This window comes from Ostrinia nubilalis, chromosome 11, assembly GCF_963855985.1.
Source record: "Ostrinia nubilalis chromosome 11, ilOstNubi1.1, whole genome shotgun sequence".
In the NCBI taxonomy this organism is placed as follows: domain Eukaryota; kingdom Metazoa; phylum Arthropoda; class Insecta; order Lepidoptera; family Crambidae; genus Ostrinia; species Ostrinia nubilalis.
Window position 1 is genome coordinate 2,564,841 of NC_087098.1, and position 25,335 is coordinate 2,590,175.

Below are 25,335 nucleotides of genomic sequence, written 5' to 3' on the forward strand. Positions count from 1 at the left end.
TATCGCTATTGGATTTTACACTTTTCTAGGTAAAAAATAAAGTTCAAAACTGTAATTGAGTTGAACACTATTCATTGTAGTTTGTCACGATTCTTTGTTTTGTAAAGGCAAACGTAATAACAATTTGCTTGTATGAAAATGTGTTAAGGACAGCCATACGTATTCCGCAAATTGGTATTTTAATTTTAACGAGGACTAACTGGCAGTTTTTCGTCAGTTATAAATCCTTGATTGTTAAATCTATGCTCTAAACTGTCCAATGTCTAAGGCTGGGTTGCACCATCTTACTTTAACTTTAACAAACGTCAAAAAATTTTCAAACTCCATACAAAAAACACTGGTTATCGTTATAGTTACGGTTAATTTTGGTTGTGCAACTCAGTTTTCGTAGCTCAGAGTTCCATTTTGTTGTCCTTTTCCTGTGTTGTCTGGAAGAATCTTGTGTTGTCTTCAAGACAGAAGGCTTACAATACATAGCGCCATTTTAACTCTTATTTATTTCTAAGAATTACCAGCTTTCGTTTACATAATTTATCAACTGTAAAATAAGTAGATCAATCATGGTCAGCCTATTTTAGTTCTTTTCTGAATTCCTTAGTCCTTCGTTGGAGTCTGCTGCCTTCTCCGACATATGCCACAGGCAGCTCGATAGCTTTTTTAAAAGTCTGTTTACACTAGTTTAGGTTTCAATATAAAATGTTACAATGTATTTACATCAATAAAGTTATTCTTATTCTAATACCTATGGTAGGATATTCCTACCACTCCTACAACTGGTATATAAAGATCGGCCGGTATGTAACCACTACTTTAAACCGCATTAGATTTAAATTGAAAGTAAGTTTAATAATCCTCGTTAAAATGAGTGAAAGGTGTAAGTGGCTTATCAGATGGAGGAACATCAGTGAAACTTATCTGATAACCATGTGGAATGTGTGTCGGATTTCGTAAAACTGGGATCGGTATTAGTGCGTGTCGTAACCAGTTATTCAGCTTATTTTGACTAGTGTTTAAAGAATGTCTTTACTTCGTAGACCAGTGAGCAATGATATTAGACAACGTTAGGTACATTTCTGACAGATTCGATTTCGATAGGCCTTCAAGTAATCATAGTTATTAAAACATCTAGCGTTAAGAATTGCATCTCAAACTGGGTTTGTTTCCCATTTTAGGCAGTTCAATTTTTTCAAGTTATTTATAATTTAGGTACATAGTTCAAGTTAATCAATGCCATGGTATTCTAAGTTATTTTTGACAGATACTATTTTCCTTTTTTTTTAATTATCTATGGCAAAATATTCATTTGAAACAAGAAAGCTCATGCAATTTAATAAAATGAGATTTTTCTTATTTTGAACTGACTCTACCACGAATATCGCTCAACATAGTGTTTATTCAACCATACTCTACATGTTCTATAATGCTAGTATAACAATGATCTATTTAGCCAGCAAGTGTAAGGTTACTATTGCGAGGATGCGCAGGCGCAGGCAGACGTATCCGTTGACCTTACACCACGCATGCTTAGGGTTGCATCAGTTAAAGATAATCCGTCAAGAGATTTAACTTATAAATAACTTGAAAAAATCGAACTGCTTAAGGCGGGATTCGAACCCACGACCTTTCGCTTGCCGGGCGAATGCTTTTACTTCATCGTGGGTTCGATTCCCGCCTTGCAGAACGGTTTTTTCAAGTTGTGTATTTATAATTTATTTGAGAAGCGACTCTAATCGCTAAGAGGTAAGAACATTTTAAAGAGAATTAACGATTCTCAACGGTCACAATGTGTCATTTGGCTACTTAAAAGCCCCTGAAATGAGTGAAATGGATCGCTGCCAAAAGCGTCTTCCAAAACATGGATTTTTTTTGGATGATCACAGCGATCAAGTTATATGATCAAGCCTGTCATAATTTGGAGTTGGAACAATACAGTGATTTTATATTCTTATGCGTGTCACTTAGTTCTGGGATTCTTTGACCCTGGATATAGTTGTCAACGTGAAATTGTGAACTCTGTCTGTTTATAATATAACGCATTAGATTGTGAACTAACAGTGGGTTAGGTTAGGTTAGATTGTAATTTAACTACGTCGGATTATAATCTGACGGAATTCACAATTTTACGGTGACATAGTCACTTTAAACAATAGTAGTGAAACTTGCAGCCTGCATCAGTCATCATCGTTCTTAAAAGTGTTTCTTCTATTAAATGGTCATGATGATACTTATATTTTAGACTATTGACAACCCTAAGTATATTAAAATAAGACCCACGCTTCGGAATCGGAAGACTTCCTTTGATTATACGTGTTAACGAACCGATTAAAGGATTTTTAATAGACGTTACAACTTTAGTAGCGATGTACTATAATGGATTTAAAAAGTGTAAAGGTCAGGAGGCTAAAACCTAAACGGTGAACTAAATACTATCATAAACTTTGTAACAACTTTCATTTCACTTTAATTAAAATAAGTAACAATAGAAGCAGAAATTGTGTACTACCTACCTTTCCGTAAGAAAATCTTAGTGGGTAACCGGTAATTTTATGATTATTTGTAAGATTTTTCCTGTGCAGTAGCAACAAGTATGAATTTGCAATAAAAATTTAGTCTTACAATGTGGTCTCTATGGCATGACGTCGAATAACTCCAATATACGTCAACGGTTCATGTGATGTGACCCAGTATAATGTCGCACTATAGTTTATATCTCTCCACCCGTAAAGACTCTCACACACTTACAACTTTAATATCGCTTACGCAGCATGGAGTTGCCCGAGATAAATACTTTGTATGAGTATATCCTATATTTTATGGCGATTACCACGTTAAGAAACTTATGCCGCGGTCGGTAATGGATGAATGATCATGCCAACCAGACCTACTTAGTGACATCTATAACGAACATCTTCGTGCTTCGGAAGGTACATCAAAATGGTCCCGGACTTGGTATTTATTAGTAGTTGAGGGCATTAAGGCGGTTTAATAACATTTGAACGGAGGATCATTAGCCTTGATACACCTACCTCTTCAGAAATCCACACTAAACTGCTAAATATTTTTCTCTTCTTCTTTAAACATTACTTTCTTATATAGTAGATAGTTGAACGATATATTGCATCTTTCAGTGGACAACAGCCTTAACAAAACTAGCTAGTAGCTACCGATCGAGGGAAGTGTGCCGGCTTTCTATGCACCACCAATTATTAAGCGTCGCTGTGGTAATTGTAGGTCTACGCCATTATGTTCAAGCCCCGGGCCTTTGATTCAGTAAGTCTACCTTGGGCATAGAAAACATACCTGATAAATTGAGATCGGAAGATAAGAGAAATATTGTGTTAAATCTATAGAATATTGTGACAGTATACGCCTCTACTAAGGCTGAGTAGCACCATCTGAGTTTGACAGTAACTTAACGATAACCGGTGTTTTTGTATGGAGTTTGAGATATTTTTGAAGTTTGTTAAAGTTAAAATAAGATGGTGCAATCCAGCCTTAGAATAGGAAAGCCTGAAAGTGTTTACTATAATTAGCTGGATTCAGCGGGGCTAATCCATCTCAGGCTGTAATATTTCAAAGATATCTAGAAATGTGTAGCTATACTAAAACTGGAAATAGGAGAATACAATATTGAACAAAACCTTAGATTGTCTTATAGGTCGTAGGACTCCTCCAATTTTCAATTTCCACTGGTTTGTTTCTTTGACGGTTAAGCTGAAAATCTTTAGAGGAAGATGCCGATGGTGGTCTGTTACATTATTCAATATTTGTTTTTAGAATTTCGATGTCAATCGTTCGTTACGGTACAACAAGTGATTATATTTGATTAAATTTGTATCCATAACTACTGTTTAAAGAACGATAGGAAGAAATTAAGAGCTCGTCAATGGAATCTCAAACGGTATTAGGCATAGGCCGAACTTCATCAGAACTGGTTGGTGCGGTCCCGTTGCGTTCGCGACCTCGATGCGTGGATGCGCCCGCGCATCTAATGCTTAGGACACATAGGAACAGACAATAACTTTACTATCTGGTGACGCCACTAGACCATCGACATAATACTTCTTGGGAACATAGTTATAAGAGGACCATAGAAGAAGGTATTTGGCAGCAACCATCACTCAATTAACATAGTATTTCTTGAGGACAAATAAGTAAGAGGTCCATTTAAAAAAAAAATCCGTGATTTTCCCATCATTTTGAGACATTGTAAAGAAAAGCTTTTTAAGCTTTAATCTCATTTTCATACTAACTTTTATTGACGATGTCAAAGCTAATAAAATGTTACAGTTATAACAGTTTTCAGAGCTAGAATCTTGTGTGAAATGAAATTAAATGAAAATGTCGAAAAAGGCACAATATTCCTGCAATTTTGCACGTTGCTTCATCGGAATATTCTACCGATGTCTTGTCATAAGTAAAAATAGGATGTATGTATGTAATGTGAATCATGACAAATGACAAAGGTCTGATTCAACTGTCTTTTGCAATAGTGTGCACCCACCCGAGTTCCGCTCCGCTGCAGCAACGTAACTCGGCGCCTGTTACTTCAGCGATGTGCAAACGCAACGCATTTCATTAATTGGATCGAAAAGTAAACAAAACTGATCCTAAAGAGACCGCCATAGCCCGCCGAATTGCTAAAATTAAGTGGCAGTGGGCGGGGCACATAGCTCATAGAGACGATGGGGCAGAAAAGTTCTCGAGTGGCGACCACGGCCCGGAAGACATACCGTGGGCAGGCCTCCCACTAGGTGTACTGACGATCTGGAGAAGGTCGCGGAAAGAACCTGGACGCGGGCATAGCAAACCGGTGGTTACCAAAGGCAAAACATGAAGGATTTGGCCTTCCCGCTCCTCGCTGGTCAGATGGGTTGGGGAGCCCTGATGATTGCATGTTTTGTCCCTTAGTTCGCCTTCACGTCATCTATAAAAAGTCTGAGAGTGGTTCTATTCTTCTTTGGCGGAAGCACACGTAACATAAATAAGTAACTAAGTTGAAACTAGTCAATGCGTTCTTTTAGATGTTGCTATTAATAAAAAATACTCTCACACAGATTATTCGATGTATTTTTAGTCTGTTTTTACTTTTACGTAATTATTATGTATGAATGATTAATGAAAGTTTATAAAAAACTTGAATCTTGCATTTTTAAAGATAATTATAATCTGATCATATTGCGGTAAAAGCTATCAAGCCACCTTCGGCTTCATTAAAAGTCTTAATTAGGAATCTTTATTGCCATTGCAGTTTTAATTTCTTTTAAGATTTTGTAACATTGGTGGTTACAAAATCTTGATCATATTATTACATCATTCAATAAACATTCAAATTCGAATACATATTAGTAAGTTTTAGTGACATCAATTTACGTGAGAAGTTACACACAGTTTCTAATCATGGTGAAGGTTGCTAATCATGTAAATAAGTTATATCATCTTTTAGGTACATAATAGGAAATATAGTTCCTTCTTCGCATCGTTTATATATCACAATAACAGTAACTTGCATCTCTTATTTATAATTTGAAATAAACATAATACTTATGAGACTCTAAATTTTGTAAAACCTTGTAATTATTCCTTGAATTCTAACTTGATATGTAAAAGTATATTTACATAATATTATTTTTAAATGACTTTAGTTTTCTCCAAAAAAATATTTAATGTTAAAGCAAAAGTAGATAATAATCTGTGGTACACTTTATCTCAATTTAAAATTTTCGAATTATCTTTTTTTACACTCGTTTTAAGTCAGTGTCAATATGTCGAATGCCATGACCGATTTTTTTAAAAACATCGGTTAGCGCCAATCGATTGTTTTTTCACGTGGTCTCGTGATAGCGGAGTTTACCAAACATTCCCATTCATTCCGTTTAATAGTTCCAAACACGCATTGTTGTGATCAATCGTGTTGAATTTCCATTTTCATGTTTATATTCAAAGTGTGAATCGTATGTTATTTTTAATTGGGTTCACGCAGTTTACCTTATTTGGTTATTTTAATTTTAATGACAGTTTGTCTCTCTAAATTCCCCTGTAGGTACCTATTTCTTAAGATTTTGGTTAATATTTACAGAAGTCATGTTCATTCCTTCAATAAAAATGGTATCCCTAAAAACTGTTTAGTTACAAAAAAATTTCAAAGATTATTTTATTAAAGTTAAAAGTACTTGTACTACAAAAAGTATTTGCTCTACAAAAACTAAGTGCAAACTTACCTAAAAATATTGCCAACTTGCCGGCACAAAAATCCGAATATAACCACAGATAACTGTCACCTATGAACAAAACCCCTTTTGCCCTTTCACAGATCACGAAAACTTATTGGAACGATTTTAAAAATGGCGTCGCACGTCTGGCGCCAGCTGAGCGCGTCGGGACACTGGGGTACATGCAACTGTAAGATCGTGTGGAAGGCATGAAATGCATGTGCAGCCTCAAAGGTCAGGCAGGTCAGGTATGTGCCTCTTCGCCGTTTTACAGCAAGATTCAAGGGCCAGAGAGCGAATCCTCTTTAGGAGAATGACCTCTGTGGCTCCTTTCGAATTCTTATTTTTTTATTATTTCCGGTCTATTGCAAGTGTTACGGTGTTAAGTTTTTATTGCTTTGATTCGTCCAGTTAAATGAATATTGAAGATTTGTTAATATTCTCAGGGAAAAGTGAGAGAGATATTAAAACAGACTTGTTTTTTAATATCCCTGTATAACACCTCTAATTCAGAACTATGATTTTTAAATTTAAAAAGAAGACATAATTAAATTGTAACATCGTTGTAATTTATTTTAATAATGTAGAGCTGAGCTTTACATCAAAGAGTCCAAATCTCTCTCTCCAAATATGATTAAAACTCCCTGGAAGTTGAAATGCTGGCTAAGGATAGTAATTAAAATTAATGGGCAACACATAACTGGCAGGTCATTGATAAACTTTAGAGCACTTTAAAATATTAATTAATAGCTACTCTAGTACAATAACCGTTAATTAAAAAACATGGTTGTTATAATAAACCATCTTTACGTGAGAGACGCGTGTGAGAGAGTCCATACAATTTCACCATTTCTCTGTATTACCATAGATAAACAATAATACTCTATGGTATGACTGACATAAAGGTGAACCAGTTTCCCAGGCGTTTGCATTCACCACGTAAAGGGCAGCTGGGTATCTATTTTGTGAGACCACTTAGGCTGAGTTGCACCACCTAACTTTAACCGTAGCTATAACGACAACCGGTGTTTTTTTAAAGAAAGAAAGAAAGAAAAAATGTTTATTTGGCACCAAATTACATGCACTTCTTAAAAACCTACACAATATTTAACTTATTCTAATACAAAACAAAAATTATATAAAATTAAAAATATATATATATTTTTTATGGAGTTGACAGATTTTTGACGTTTGTTAAAGTTAAAGTAAGATGGTGCAACCCAGCCTTAGTTTCTTGTTGGACTACGAATATTAATTTAAACGAGACGTGAATAAAACAGTTTATTAAATTATTTGTAAAAGTCGGTTCCGACTAAGCTGATATCGGGACTATTTCTACCTCTAGTTCTCAATACTGGAACTGAGGTAGCCAGTTTGAAACTCTACCACTGAAGGCTAACGCTCGTATACACAAACGATGCTTGCTTAAGTAAAGCAGCAAATCGAACGCACAACGTTGAATAGAGCTCTGTGATTGGTTCGTGTGTCACGTGTGCGTCCACGCGCACTGTGAGACCTCATAGTAATGTTTGTGAATACGGGCGTCAGTTAGTCCTGAAGGAAAGTTAAATTACTCAGAAGATAAACGGATGACAGATAAAATTCATAAAAACGGGTCATCATCACAAAGTCCTTAAACGGTTAATAACAAAACAACACCATAATTTATTAGGCATTACGGAGGAGTCTTCTTCACGGGCCCAATCAAACTACCCCATAGAAGTGGTGAAACCTGTAAGCCTGCAGTGAGAGGGCTTTCTATAATAACGTTTATTCAATGAAAGGCATTTAACTGAATGGTAACCTATACTTGGATACATAATTCGGAAATTGGATATGAAATCAGTCAACCATATAATTTTATTACATTAAAAGGACCTTACGCAACAAGCAACGAAGTATAAAATCAGTTTGTTAATATACTTTCGATTACTTTGATTTTAGTCGAGTCATGCGTATTTTTTTACTGTCATCGGTGGGCATGTCGAGATATATAAAATTATTCAACTGATAACGTAGTGTTCTAGTGTTATTCAATCAAGTTATACATGAAGCTAAACTTCGATATACTATTAATACTATTATCTATAACAGGGTTTCCCAATTTTTTTTTGCCAAGGAACCCTAATTTATTATACTTTTCCTAGCGGAACCCCCGTACTAATCTGCCCGCACGCCCTACCCCTCCCTTGTGCGTAAACAAGTCGGTGCGAGCGAACAACGTCGGTCACGAAACGTGGGATAATATTTTTTACGGAACCCTTGCGGCCTTTCCACGGAACCCCAGGGTTCCGCGGACCACCATTCGGGAACCGCTGATCTATAACTCAATTAATACCCATTAAAGGAAAACAAACCATGTAGAATTTCAAATTCAAAAGGCATGTAGAGGTCCTTTTGCTTTTTTTTATCAAGATGTACGCATGGAGCCCTCAATGTTAAAGTTTGTTTTCACCAAGATGTACGCATGAAATTCTTGAATCGAAATCCTAATCTAATGTTTTAAAATGCAACAGCATGACCTATTCAGTCATAGTGTCTCGTATGTTTACAATGTAAATAGTACAATGGGATACATTCATCTCACGAGAGCTACCGGTCCATTGTCTACCTGTGTAATTCACGGACAATGATTGAGTTGTTTACAAAGACCTTTCTCTACCATGAAGGTTTAAGGACTTAGGGCTACATGGTTGGCTGGTTTAAGTTGCATTAATGTAGAGACAGCAGACTATTTAGAAAATAGGCCTTAGCTGAGCTTAGCTCTATGTTTCAGTCGGGCAATACTATAGGGGGAATAAAAAGTTTTTTCACTTACATCATTCTTAACGAAACTTCTCGCTGGATCTTTTACACAACGTACGTGTTTGTTATTTATGTGTCCAAACACGTACGTTGTGTGAACAAAGGATTACTAATGTTTGGCCAAAAAACGTTTCCCAAATTATCACATCGCAAACAACGTTTCGCAAATTTTCATTTGGCAAATTCTCATTTAGCAAAACAACTTATTGCAAACTTTTAATTCGCAAATGTCGTTTTTGGCATATTATTGTTTAGCAAATTATTGTTTGGCAAAGTATGTTTTGCGAAATGTTTCATTTGGTAAAAATATTTCACGATAAACTATTTACAAAATAATTTGATTGTTGCATAGAATGGAATACAAATTAGCTTGTGGTTAATATTTTGTTTAGTGGGTAGTTAATATAAAATTTGTTCTACATTAATTTTCATATTCATTATTTTTATCGAAATTTCCAAATGATTCATTAACAATAGAGGTGATTCAAGCGCTAGGCGGCCGCTGCCGCGGCACGCTTCGCTCGCCTTCGCGCGTTAAGGGTCACTGTTCTAACCTAACCTAACCTACTATTTTCTGCAATACCTACTTTCTGCAATCTCTTTGTTTTACATAAAATTCTTGTGAAAACCATGATCATCTGCCTTATGCTTTGATTTGTGGGTAACGGTGTGAAGTGTCAAGTTGACCAAACAAATTATTTGGGATACAATATTTGGCAAAATAAAACATTTGCTATATAAACATTTGCCAAATAAAATTTTGCCAAATGATAATTTGACCAAATGAATTAGTTGCGAAAAGTACGGTTGCTAAAAGTTTATTTGGGAAATGAAACTTTGGCGATAAGTTGTTTGCGAAGTGAAATTTGGCGAAAAGTAATTTGGCCAAACGGAAGGATACCGTGAACAAAACATCACCTAAACGCATTACCTTCCTTAAACAAAATGGAGTCCGTTTGCGATCTTACAAATTCATATAAAACTTGTATCTAATTCCTACGATATAGGCAAATTATTCGTATAATTTATGTTTAATGCATATCTAAAACTTTCAGAGTCATCACCACTCACCATCAAGTGAGATTGAGCCCATGCTCAGACCAGATGAATTAATATAAAAAATATAATTTAGCAGGTCCCCAGTTACTACTTAAATGTACCAACAAAGAGTTAGAATAGGAAACGACACCAAGGCTGTGCGGCGCGGGCGCAGCCAGTGCGACCTGCTTACGTTCCCGTAGATTAGTTAGCGCAGATACGACGCAAATGTCATTGAGATTGTGCCTAACACTGTATATTCTGGGTATGGTATCAGGTAATTTGCGCAACAGTGCACACTAAAGTTTGTTGATCCCTTTCCGGGTTGAAAAGTGTACCTATTTCGTTCTATAGGAGAATTTCTTCAAGCAATATTCATTGAAACTTCAAGCTATAGTATTCTTTGCGATATTGCCCATATGCAACTACTTACATCACAACCGCTCCGTAGGAGAACCCGAGTGACTGACATAGCAGAATCGCTAAAATCATGTGGCAGTGGGCGGGGCACATAGCTCGAAGAGCTGATGGCCGCTGGGGCAGGAAAGTTCTTGATCGCCACAAGCCGGAAGACGTAGCGTGGGCAGGCCTCCCACTAGGTGGACCGACGATCTGGTGAAGGTCGCGGGAGGTGCCTGGATGCGAGCGACGCAGGACCGTTTTTGTGGAAATCCTTGGGGGAGGCCTTTGTCCAGCAGTGGACGTCTTTCGGCTGAAACAACCACAACAACATCACAACATTTAGATATGACCCTTAAGTTCACTTAACTACAGTGTAAAAGAAACAGAACAGTTCGAAGTAAAGAAGAAGAAAAGATAGAAGAACAGAAAATGAGTTGATCTTGATACTTGGTAACATGAAAAATCTAGTAATGTAAAATATAACCAACACAATATTAAAATTCACAAACTTACTAGAAGAGGTAGAGGTGGCCTCCCATTACTTGGTTCCTTCGTTGGTTTCACTGCATGAAAAGTTAATGTTCTTATTACGAAACGACACTTCTGTCTCTTGCCTAATCTAGCTGTTATGGTTTATTAAATGAACGGTACGTTCACTCCAATTCTTGCATAATTATATCCTTCTCGGTCACCTGCTTCAAAACGCAGTCGCATTTATTTTAAATGGCATGGAATTTTCTTAATTTTACAATTTAATTCCAGACAAGGTCGTGTGATATTTACAATCGCGATAAGACTTAAATAAAACACACGTCTTTCAGTTTAACCTATATGTATAACTAAATAATTGTATATCTGACGTCATCTGCTTCTTCTTTTCATGCCCAATTTTCACTTTAGAGATTCATTAAATGCCAGTTTTCACTTTAGAGTTGAGATACTTGTAGATTCAGAAGTTCATCAAGCTACAAGATGACCCCAATGAGTTTTAAACTTCATATCCATCGAATTGGGGTTCAAAAAAGAACTTGTAAAGCAATCAGATGGAAAAAATACGTCACACATGCGTGACCTCGAATCAATCAGCTGCCAATCATTCTTATTTGTCCATTATGGCATCCGTTAACGTTTGAAAGCTGCCAAGCTACAATTCTTGACCTAGTGACAGATTTAGGCATAAAACGGATGTCCATTTGTGATTATTTTGCCTAAATTGTTGATCTGACCTTGAAGCAGTTAATTAGTTTATTATTCTATAACGTATGCTGCTGGTGCAACTTCCTTTCTGAAAATTATTTATGATTTTTTCGTCAAGCTGTATTTTATGTGGCATAATATTAACACACAAAACAAACCAACACAAAATAAAAGATGCTTTTGAGCCAAACTGCTACACTGCCATTGGGCAATAGTTTACTCGTCATCAGTCATACTCTAGAGTTGACCACAGTTGTCAATTCACATGATAGAAGTTAAAACAAGTTGCCTCCATGTCACTTCTTTGGATAGAGTGTAATCTTCCGAAGATTCTTAGGAAGATAAAATACAGTAACAGTTGACAACAGAGTATGGCAGTTATTGATGATGTAAGGATTTCCATCGAAATCCACAATTTCCATATCAAACGTTTCCCATACTCTATGCGCATGAGAATCTTGGAATTGGAATCCATTGTTTTTTACGATGTAACGTGTTATACAACTGTTACATCCGAAGCGATATGTGTTCCCAGTAATTATGTGTTCTATGTGTTCTATGTGTTCTTCGTAAAAAGCTGGTAATGTTCGATACGCAACGGGATCCTAGAATTCAATTAGACGAGAGAATAGTCGCTGTAGATTCTATACTGTGACTCTACTAAGATTTATTATATCATTGTCAATTTACACGTTATAAAGTCACAAGCATCAGTCATGCGTATTATTACATGCTTTTAATGCTGTAAATATATTTATAACTTTGATGTAAAAACACATGTTAGGTGCCTGTCTACTATTTTCTAGTTTAGAAACTTTTGTACACTAGTTTCGGTCTTTAACTATTTGTCATATTAACAGAATAAAACTAAATAGTTTTCAGTTTCTAAGTCATTTTACCTGTATAATAATTTACCACATTACGTATAATATTAGTTTAAAACATCACCAACAGAGCAAGCACTTTCGATGCTGGTAAAAGTGTCCACGCATATTTTTCCAATGCCTCATTCATACTCAACTCGCCTTAAAAGTAAAACCAGACGGAAAGCACTTGTTTTTAAAAAAAAAACGCTGTTTAATTTTGATCTTTAATACTTAGAGTTAAGTCAGAATACCGTTTTTCAAGGTCTCTTGTAAGATTTTTTAGGAGCGGGTATTTTCTCGATGCAGTGTAGAGACAGGAGGGGTAATAATAGCCTTTCTCTATGATAGTTTTAACTGTAATTAAAAGGTTACTGTAATGACACTCTACATAATGTATGTAATTCACGAGTTTGTTGAGTATCTCTATCGTAATAGTAGATATTATTTGGAATAGAAGATATTTATTTGTCATTATTTTTATAACTTGATTCTGTACCAAATAAACCGTTCATTGATAAAAAAAAGTCGTGACTCGTTGCGCCTTTACACTGTGGATCTCAAATTTTGTAAAAACTGTTACATACTTTAAGGCTGGTTTGCGCCATCTTACTTTAACTTTGATTAAACCTCAAAAATCAGTCAAACCCCATACAAAAAACACCGGTTATCGTTATATGTAGTTACGGTCAAAGTTAGGTGGTGCAACTCAGCTTTAAGTCTTTATTCGTTCACCGTTTAAAAATTAAAGACGAACATATTGCGCAATGCACAAGTCTTACGTATTGAAAAGAAACTTTCCTTTGAACTCGCGAATATTGACATAAATATTTAAACAATATTACAATATAACCTAAACCTACTGACACCCATTGGGTTCGTGTTATATCACCATACATCATTAATTAAACCAATACCATGGTTTCACCATTGTTTGAGATGAAACAAGAATAATTGAAAATGGGACTTTTTGCGGCCGTTGCCATTGTTTTAAAGTCATTAGAGTTGTCATAACTCATCAGTCAGTAATCATTGCTACCATGTGACATAATTATGAAGAATTCCATATACCAAGGTATCAAGTAAAAATTGTGGCGAAAAGATGTTAATATAAAATGTTCATTTTAAAAATAAAAATCTAAACCTTTTAATATTGTTTTTAATTTATTTTCACTCTTTTTATTAATTAATTAACTTAATTTTAAGATAGCCACTCTTGTAGCGGAGTTTTGGGCTGTCACTGTGTAGGTTTGTTGTCGAAACGAAAAGATGTAGGTAGGTACGAGTAGAAGATGATAGCCACGAAAATAAGTTTCGTGTAGGTATATAGAGACAACGCGCGACGTCTTTGTTTGAAACCTTATTTGGAATTGAGATAAAAAAAACAACATGAATAAAAAATATCTACCAGTTTAATTGAAAACAAAAGAAAAAACAAAAGCCGTGCGAAATGTTTAAAGTTTGTAAACCTTTTAGCAGCTACGTCTGACTCTATACATATCAACTAATGCCAATATACAAACACAAATTATAGGTTTCTATACCACATAAATTGTAGCCAGTGAACTTGCCTCTAACACCTATTAGGCTATTACCCATAGTTATCTGTCTAAGAATCTAAATTATAGTGGTTAAGTACAAAAAGCCGTTTAGTAAAAAGAGAAAACTCGCGTTGTCATAACTGAACGTGATAATATGATGCGACCTTATTATAATGTGTGGTCCAAGTCACGAGAAAGAGGGTTTTTAATAAATAATGGATTATCCTTTGGATTTGGAGTTATATGACATTGTTCAACTGTATCGACGAAGTGCGCAACGTAACTACCAAACGATAGAACCGTCGTCACCATTATCATCATTATCATTACCCTTAAAAAGTCCGTCGCTGGCTAGGCCTCTCCATACAATGTCACAGTAACTTTGACTTTGAGTCTTTGTATCCATAAATCATCAACATAATGAACATGAGGTCTATCTTCTACAATCATCTAACTTAAAACTGATAAGCTTGATATTCAAATCGCAATGTCCTAATCAAACGGACGTCACAATATCGCTGGAGGGCTTTTTTTACTCATTTCAATCAACAATATTGCAAGTCAAAATTTCAGTTGCACCATCTTACTTTAACTATAACAAACGTCAAGTGTGTCAAACTCCATACAAAAAAAAATTGTTGTCTTTATAGTTAAGGTTAAAGTTCTGGTTTTTAGTGGGTAGGCCCTGCTCTTCTAACAGGGAGAGCCCCACATAACCCATTGGACCCCGAGCCATTGGGTATGCAACTCAATGCATTTTCCAGTCGAAAAAAAAAGGTGGTGCAACTCAGCCTAACTAAGTGTGTAGTAAAAGTTTGCGAAATGTAATTTATTATGCGAATGTTTAGAATATTTTTGTCGCTATCTCTTATGATTTAGACCAAACAAAGTTGCATAATCCGCCACCTTTCTCACAACCTTTCGACCGCTGTGATACCTGTCATCATGTTATTTAATAAAGACCTTATCAATGGTCACTTAGGTCGAGAATGATATGGCAAAAATGTTGCATATTTTGCTGGGGTATTGACAATATTATGATGTGTTTATTAGGTACCTACTTTACTTTCACGGGTAAATGTGATGTTAATTTTATACTCGCAAATAAGTAATGTGTCTTTTAAACAATTTATACGTAAATCATTATAAGAATAAAAATTTTATGTAAAATCTAAGATCCCAATAGTTGGACCGACGATCTGGTGAAGGTTGGGAAGTTAATGAATGAATGCGGGCAGCGCAGGACCGTTCCTTGTGGAAATCCTTACGGGCCTTTGTCCAACAGTGGACGTCATTTGGCTGAATTTGAATGAAGTAAAATCAAACTTAATACTAATTACCTAATTACGACACATTTATATCTATGAATCTAGCTTTGTTCTCTATCAAAAGAATTTCAATATCGTTAACCATAACTAGCTCTCAGCATAAACTCAAATGTTATTTTCCAAAGGCCATCCAACTAACCCATCAATTTTCAAATACACCCGTCATTGTAAATGCCACTTCTGTATTCCATTCAACGGTTAATCAGCATTGAATTTTCCTTTGCAAAATGGCACTTAATACAAAAACACAAGATGCTACAATGATAAACTTGATGTGCTATTGTCTGAATGACATGACGCACCTTGCACGCCCCCTACCGTCCTCAAACACCCACGGGCACACCAACACATAATTATAGCTAAGCGCATCTTTAGTTAATCACTAGGATACTGACAAGCTGTTATCTAACTAACTATAAAGTTAAGCACAAGAACAGCTAACAGCTTGAGGTTAAGTTCATACATGACTTGAATTTAAAGCTTATGTACTTTCCGTATTATGATCATCGCGAACTCTACATACTTTCTGTAGACAATAATGTACTTAAGTTTCGATTCATGTGACATAAATAATAAAATAATTTAAATGGGATTGAAGTGATTATTATAATTATTTACCTACACTAGATGTAAGTAATGAACAATTACAGAAGCATCGTAGATTCCTCTTTATTGACATCTATCTCGGAGTTTAGAATTGAATCGAATACGGACTATCTTTTCTTTTTCATATTCATTGATCGATATAATAATTCCCAAATTTTAATTTAATTTTAAAAATTAAGTTCAATTCTGGTTTTGAAATTGAAATTTAGGAATGGCGCCCAACATGTAGTTTTTGAACTTAAAAATAGTCAACACACTTTTTAACTGTCTTTCAAAATAACAGTTTCTTAATCAAATTAATCATTGTCAAATTTACTAAAGCTATTTTCTGTTCCTTGATACCTTAATTATCCACTATCACATCCTTGGTAACAAACTATTCTGGGACAGCATTGCGACTGCAAAAGGATCAATAAACAACAATCGATCATGAAGACAAGTGACGCGTGACGCACCGGCGCATACGCACCCACATTTGACGCCGGATGACGTCATGATGGCGCTATCCTTCCCACTCCTTAATTAGCAATTCAAACTTTATACAAACAACCTTTAGGACTACAATCGTAAGTATTTACTTATTTAGGTTGCTTAATACAGATGCTTATTTAGCAGTATCATTAATCACACTCGTTTTCTTTTTAGGAAGGCGCTTTCGTTTTTGTTTTCGCTTCGCTTGTCTCCCGGAATTTCTCGAAGTTCACTGCCAAGTGTCTGTTCTTCAAATAGATACATGATAATAGAACTGTTATCTTACATTAGATCACATATTCCAGAGATTAATTGGAGATGGGAATTTTCTACATGCCTAAACCATGGTTGTGTCGAGGGAAGGTATTGTTATCCTTTTAAAACTGATCTATAATTAAATTAACCTTGTTTTTCTTATGGTTCCCTTTAGAAATTAGAAAAAAAGACACCCACCCAACAGCCAATCAGCCAAATAAGTTTAATCAGCAATGATGGCTCTGAGAGGAATTTGATTTCGTAATAGGCACCTAAAGAGCGCAATCAACGATAACCAGCACGTAATCGGCATCGAAATAAAACCCAATCTACCATAACGAGATGACAATGGCACAGTCGCATCCGCTGATCTGTTGGTGGTCCATTTATCTAACTGTCTTGTAAGGTCAACCAAAGTGAGAGTGATAACACTTACGGTAGTGTAGAGATGGCGGTACGAGATCGAAGAATCGATTTATAAATCGATCTTAACTATTGAGCTAATTGAATCGGTCTTATATACTCATCATCATCATCATTTCTGTGACATGACGTCCACTGCTGAACATAGGGGTCCCCCAATGATTTCCACATCGCCGGGTTGGTAGCGGCTTGTATCCAGCGCCTCAGATAATCAAGAAACTGTTATTTTCTTGAACTAGAAGCAATTCTGCAATGCCTGACCATGAGGCATTGCAGAATTGCTTACTGCAGAACCACTAAATTAGGTGCAAGTTTTATTTTCGATGAAAGACTTCTTCGAAAAACCTTACTAGACATCTATTACGAGTTGATATATTAATCGAGTGTCCGTCTCTACTCAAATTAATTCGAAAATCGATAGTTTTTAGCACAAGCCGCCATCCCTACTCCAGAGGTATTTATGGAGACGTTCTGAAGACGTCTTTTGATAGCTGACATGATAAATAGTCGGACAGCGGCCATTGTGGTGTGTTCGGAGATGATGTCAGATGCATGGAAAGTGAATACCTTTTGTATATGTACTTACTTCTCGGTAAAATGCAAAGATAAGTAGTTCCCTAACTACTTATTTAAGTTGTTGTAGTCTAGTTAGGACTATAAAAGTTGGTCCTTATTGTCCAAAATAAGTAGGTTTGATGGTGAGTCTGAAACAAGGGGTTTGACTCCAACAACAATATTTTATCCTAATGCATTGCTCAATAGAGTTATTTCACTTTCTAAGTTCGCACCGATCCTTGCCTTGGTATGGGCCGTTTAGAAGGGACAAATTAATGAAGTAGGCTACTGTCCAGACTTTTTTAGATATCACTTCAAGTGTCAGTTATTCAGTTTCCAGATTTCAATTCGAAATTGGATTACTTATTGTAACTACTTTTATCTCAATCCGGTCACATAATGATATGCTCGTATTCACACACGATGCCTGCTTAAGTGAAGCTGCAAATCGAACCCACAGCGTTGAATAGAGCTCTGATTGGTTCATGTGTCGTCACCCTGTGCGTCCACGCGCACTGTGAGACCTCATTGTAATGTTTGTGATTACGGGCGTTAGTTACAAGCCAGTTTTTTAAAAGTAAAAACATAAAAGAATCGTTCTAACATGGCGTTGTTGATGGTCCAGCGTTACACAACGGGGCCGTTCCGGTCTGGATCCGACGGTGCCGGCTCGGAACCGCTGTCCTACGTGTTATTGACGATTCGATTGTTAATCTTCGATTGTATATGTCAAAGAACTGGGTGAATGCTATGGCGTGGAGTAATTGGGACATGACCCGGAAAATGACCTTTAAACAATGTGTATAGTATGTACTCGAATCATTGGGATGGGCGATATAGTATTTGGGCATCGGATATCGTGTTGGAGACATAATTATGTACAGTACAGACGAGCACGTCGCCGTAAGAAGGACTCAAGCTATGTGGTTGTAAATTGTGATTGGTGCAATATAATAAATAAATGTAGAGTCACCAAGTTTTGAATGAACGACAATATAACTATCTGGCTAAACATCACAGAGTAAAGATGGCAAAGAATCTGATGTATTTCTGATGCGTTTGATTCTAAAACAAAAATGTATTTTCTGATATGAAAAAATCTCTTGTACCTACAAGATGGTTTGCCGACGAATGCTTAATGTAGACTATGCTTACGTCGGCAAACCATCTTTGCTCTACATTTTCTTCTATAAAATTATCATCATTGTCACTCTCGATCCTTATTTTAATATTGCTGACTATTTAAAATAAAGCGTTATGTTTAGAAATTAAGGCGGTTTATTCGTTGTTTAGGTTAGATAATGTTTAACTCCGTTCCATTACTTCCATTCCCAACACTTATTGATGCCAAGGGCTGACAAGATACTTGTCCGTTGTAACTACACTGTCAATACGATTTAAAACTAACTATTAATGCATATAGATCCATAAGATTATTCTAACTAGATAAGCATACAAATAAGAGATATATTACGAGGTCGGCAACATTTTGCAACAAACTTCACATAGTATGTCGTGTTTAATAGATACATGTTCCAATCGTAATTAGATTGTCAAATTGATAGTTTAATTAAACTTCTAGATTGCGTATTGAACTTTGAAATGAAATAATGAACAAAAGTCCTTCAAGTGTTATCATATACATAAACCTACAAAGTTACTTCACCGTCTGATTAATTTGCTAATTAATTAAAATAATTAAACGAAACCTTGGTAATGGCTTCATTACAATACAATACACTGAAATACGTTAAGTTATTTTAATCAAGAACGATTTCATTTTCATTCGACTGAAGCAAGACTTTGAAAATGGATTTAAACGAATAATTAGGCCAAATATGAACCACACTTAAAGCGTACTTATTTTTTATACTATTTTATGAAATTTTCATGTTGAAAAGTACATTTTCCACAAAGTTCCAAGTAATAAAGCAGGTACCCCGCAAGGAGCGTTACGCGCACCGCGAAAAGTGAAAGTAACTCACCTCGGTTCGTTCCTGCACCACCATCACTTTTTTGAAGAAAATCTGGGGCATAGCGACACCTTTGCTTGAACCTCCTTTGTTTAAAAAACCAAATGTCAACCAATCCGCTATGGTCACCAAAGAGATCTAACCAAACTTTTTATAAACTGTTGCAACGACACTGAACTTTTTTGTTTATGTCCGAACCAATGCCACTGCACTGGCCGCAAACTTTTAACTTCTTTTTTATTCAAATCCGACACTGATTTTGGCGCGAATCGCAAACTTTTGACACACACACTGACAATATTAAGTTCATGATTGCAGCAATACTTGAACTCACTATTATCTTTGACCGGTTAATGCACGTTGCACTATACTTTAAGGCGTTTAGTACAAAACATACTATATGATTCGCGTGCAGACCTTTCCCTTCTAACACTGTGTCTGCAACTAAGCAACACAACAACCATAATGTTTATAAGTATGAAACGTTGACTTCGACGTAGGACTGGCTGTCGCAATAGCGTTATTAGTCAGTTTATTTTCGTATTTGGAGGCCGTTATTTCTAGAGCTATAGAGTCGAAAGTGTCCTGATAGAAGTGCTGGATATTGGTTCAAGATAAGTTTGCAGTAACGATGCAATACACCCAAGCGGTTAGATCTAATCTCAGACAACTTGATACGTACTAGATTTACCTGCCCTTAGTTTAGTGTGCGTGTATAAACATGTATTTTTAACGTTGCTGTACAGGATTGCAAATTGATGTAGTTTCCGACCCGGGAATTCTGATAAGGATTGCTGGGAAAATATCTCGGGAGCTAACCTAAGATAGTTAAAAAATGAGATGCGGCATCATTATAAACATCCTGATTATGTGGGTAGATTACAATCATAACTTTGCTAGGTATAATTATGAAGCATTATAATAAGGTAACGAAGGCATAAAAACTCGGTCCGTACAAAACAAAGATGGCGTGGGGCTTATGGGGAAAATGAAGACAGTCTTCGTGCATCATTACTGTAAGTATCGAACCCATAAATTACAATAGAGAAAACATAACTTTTATATTTCACGTAACATGCAAGTTATGTATAAACATTAGCTTTTTATTTACTTACATAACTTATCAGGTAATGCCGTCGGTTGAATAAGTTGCAAACTTGCAGTAGATGGACTAAAAGATACTTCTACATAGTTAAATAAACCGGTAATAGTCTGTCCAACAATGTAGAGCTAAAACTTTACTAAGAACATAGTATTATGTATTGATCATGAATGTTCGTCAAAATAAAATTCTAAGGCTGGGTTGCACCATTCATTCATCCATTTAACAAACGTCAAAAGTCTGTCAAACTCCATACAAAAACATCGGTTAATGTTATAGTTACGTTTAAACGTGCTGCAATTACGCATTGTACTACCACAGCCTAAACTTCTAAAAAAGTAAAAAATGGAAAATTTAAACTCCTCGTAAAGCATTTACTGACATAATGATGATTGATGATGACTTGTACTTGCATGCAAATTAACCTTTTTCCTTTGTAACTGAAAGTGAAAATAATAGCTTTGTGTTACAGTTACTAATTTTCTTCTATAGTAGCCAGCTACCTACTTACCTACTTAAGGTACACAATTAACTTCAATTTAATGGCGTCAGCAGTTTAATAATTTTGGTAAATAATGTCACAGTTGTAAAAAAAATCTGATATTAGTAGGTATGTACCACTAGTTCCTTATTAGTTCGTTAATTTACTAGAAAGGAATCGATCTAGAATACCAACTTGGCTTGAGTTTCGTGAGAATATTCGCAACAATGCGGTTTTGAACGCGGTTACCCGTATTGGTTTGGGGCAGTGGTTCCCAAACTGTGGTTGCGGTAGCCTACCCTGCAAGTTGTGATGATATCGAATTGTCGATCAACGCTTTTGCCTTTTATGTACAAGTATCTTTTTGTCACAACATGAAATGAATTCTGCTCTATAATAATAATTTCGGCTCTATTTGTACCTCAATTGTCCTTCTTAGCTTGGTGGGATGAGTGGAGGGAGAGGGATCGATAGAATTATTTATAGGAAGGGATTTGAGAAGGAACATTGTAATAATGCGTTAGCCCCTCGTACTAAGCTAAATTTATGCTTGTATCACATGAGCTCACCACAATAGTCGATTTTTATTTTTCTCTATTGGTTTTCGGTTTGCCCATGCAATTGTTTTCTTTGAAAGAGCTAGTACTATCTAGCAATTGTCTACGAATCTAAATAGGTAGGTACATAAAAGATGTTGACTTGGAGGATGCCTGTGCTTGGGGGTCGGCCATATTAAAGTTTGGAAGCTGCGTTTGTGTCATGGCGATCCATTCGCTCGGGTCAACCGTTTGCACTGTTACGGTAAACGCCTTTCCCTGGTAATGCATTCCACTTTATTACACGTTTAAAAGACAGTTGTCTACCATTTCCGTGTGCAGATGATTGTGGACAAAACAAATCTGTGCTTTTTAACCGACCGCAGGAAAGAAGGGTAATTTATGTAAAGAGACTGCTCCATTCCTTCTTTAGTATCTACTTTTTGAAATGGAAATTTATACCTGTACCTAATTTATCATTCCAATTTATTACGCCCAAATTCTTAATTGGTATGTAGGCACTTCTTCTTCTAATCGTGTCGACAATAAACCTACACTGTGTCAGCCCAAAACTCCGCTACAAGAGTGGCGTTGTCAGCAGCATTAATCAAATCCTCCTGCGTGCAGTTGCTCGGGCACTCAGGGCACTTACACATGTCCCAATATAGTTTGCTCTACCACCACTCTGGGACAACATGATTATCGGCTGGTGCTATAAGAAGTGGCAGAAAGAAACCAGTCAGCTTTGTCAGTCTCGAAATTCAAGTTAAGTTTACTTTCATCTTGTTGATATTTGAAACCGTTCGTTCGTTTTAGCCAAATGACGTCCACTGCTGGACAAAGGTCTCCCCCAAGGTTTTCTACAATGAACGGTCCTGCGCTGCCCGCATCCAGGTTCTTCCCGCGACCATTACCATTGTCGGTCCACCTAGTAGGAGGCTTGCCCACGCCACGTCTTCCAGCCCGTGGTCGCCACTCGAGAACCTTTCTACCCCAACGGCCATCGTCTCTACGAGCTATGTGCCCCGATATTTTAAATGCTTGTACCTAATCGAACACAGTTTCTATCACGTGAGTTTAGTCATGTTACAATAAATAGAAAATTGTTTTTATATCGCCAACTTGTATGCAACATCGGCAATGAGTAAGCAGACACCTATCAAAAACCAGCCATGTAAGGAAGTGTTTGTCACGCCACGCGAAGATTCAATGGAATACTTAATTAGTGTGGTGAAAGTGATTATGTTTAAGTACAACCTACCAAAACCGTTGGGGCAGAAAAGTTCTCGAGTGACCACGAGCTGGAAGACGAAATGTGGGCAGACCTCCCACTGGACCGACGATCTGGTGAAGGTGAAGCACTTGGATGCGGTCATTATGGAAATCCTTGGGAGAGACCTTTGTGAGCAGTGGACGTCTTTTGGCTGAAACGAATACCCTACCTATGCTATATGACTCTAGAAGGATAGGTGCCTACCTACACTATCAAGGGACGGTCGAGTTTTTAATAAAATAGTTGTAAATCATATTATAGTGATATCATAATGATTTACCTATCGTTCTTGATGTAAGAGCGTGACCAACTTCAAACAAAATAAGTAGGGCTGCGTTCTTTTATTCATACGATACACAACATGACAGGTTTAATGTGATAATGCGACCCAAATGCACAGGAAATGTAGGTAATTGCACATAGAGAACAATGATAAGAGAAAGTAGGAAAGAATAACTCAATGCACTTGATTAATATTTTTAACAAACATCCATGACGTTTGTACTACAGTATTTTGAACGTGTTGATATGTGAATAGTAAAAATCGTAAGTGCCCATCAACCAATCAAGGTACCTATCTTAGCAGAAAGGAGAAGTACTCGGCAGAAAACAAAGAAGGGCTTTCTTGTCAAAGACGGACTAACAGAGCAACAGCTATCGAATTAGAATCTAGATTTATTATAACTACATTCGCATCAACTATCACTAATGTGATCTTCAAAGAAACTGCATAGTTCAGGGTGAACCGCTTCTCACACACCTTTGACATTTTAATGCTAATGGGTATTGATGCGGCCTACTGTTTGGTTGAGTAAGTATTTAAGTAACGCAAATAACAGACTGCTATAATGATGGACGTAATTGTAGAGTCCCTTACAGTGTGAGCGTGACTATACTTCTGACTCTTATTCAAATATAGCTTCTTCTACATTGGTTTTCTCTTCTCGTGGTCAAGCTTGATAAAGCTTAGGATAATAAGCTGAAAATCATGGGTTTCTCGGAAAGAAGTCAGCCATAAATAATACTATGAGTATGAGGTTGTCAGATGAATGATAATTGTATCGAAGATATAACTATATTAACAGCAGTATTAAATCATTGGCAAGGTTTCATCATTTAGCTAAACATGTAGAGTCCAACGACACTAAAATGTAAGTACCTAGGTTTTTTTTTAAGTGACAGGAGGCAAACGAGCAAAGGGATCACCTAGGTATTTTAAACGCAGTTCTATGTGTCTAGAGTTAGGCGTGAAGGTAAGATAAAGATCAGCTGCTCTCATGAGCTAACTTGGCGACAAATTAATGATAATAACGTGCATTATCTCGTTTTATAATGCATGACAGACATGGGACCGTTATGAAACGACGTTCATAACTCAGCTCAAACTCTACGATGGTAGGGAACTAGGTATACAAACACAGGTTTGAAAACGAATTTTCGAACGTCTACTCGTGTGTATGCAATGCCTACTGGCAAACGGTGTTGTATTGATAAAGAATAGTAGATTAAGAATTTTCATTACCTAGGTTTTAGATCTTAGTGATAATACCTGAAGATTGTGTTGTGTGGATAACATTTAATTTTATTACCTACTTAGCTACTGTTCGAATCTACAAAATTCCGTGGGTCGTGGTCTGACGTTCATAAATAGGAAAGGGAAAGGCCTACTGGATCCACTTAGGAACCACTTAAGTGCCACTTAAAATGATGAATGAATATCTGTTCTATTTCACGATAATTGTACACCGCAATTGGAATATTTCAATTAACTCTATCGGCTGCCTGTGTGTGGTCTGGGGTTGATAAGATTCTTCAATGTATATTGGCACTTATACTGTAGTACTGTATACTTCCGAAGGACAATAGCCATACACTTATGTCCACCTTGACGTATAATACGTGTGCGATATTGTATGGCATTGTTCGACCATAGAATTAAAAGCGAGGACTTAATTATCAATACTGTCACGTTTAAAAATGACGCATCTCACTCATCGCTATTCTTAACTTAGAATAATTACTTGCAATTAGTGCCTAAAGCTATAATTTATTTATCTGCACTAAAACAATTAAGTATACCGTGTTAGCTGTTGGTGAAGTTAGTGTTTTAACTGAAAGTGATCTACTTACGTTCAAATCGTAACCGCTGCTGATCCAAGAGTGTTTCTTCAGGATACCCCCGACGTATTTCCTCCGCCATTTTGTTAAAAATCCCTCGTTCTTCCTCTTAGATCGGCGGTTCACTGTGTAACGTTCCATATCAGGCACCTATCC

At 36.4% G+C, this 25,335-nt stretch overlaps 1 protein-coding gene across 3 annotated transcripts in view; it reads right to left on the bottom strand.

Annotated features, from left to right (window-relative positions):
* Nucleotides 1–25,335, bottom strand: part of LOC135076048 (uncharacterized) — an 84,344-nt gene extending 59,009 nt beyond the window's left edge. Inside the window, exon 1 of one of the 3 annotated variants that reach the window (XM_063970497.1) lies at nt 25,192–25,335. In XM_063970497.1, the coding sequence (XP_063826567.1) occupies nt 25,192–25,320 (129 nt within the window). In that variant the 5' untranslated portion in view covers nt 25,321–25,335. Of the gene's footprint in view, nt 1–6,221; nt 6,375–19,681; nt 19,889–25,191 lie in introns of those variants that run through there. The other 2 variants (XM_063970498.1, XM_063970501.1) reach the window with 2 other exon arrangements.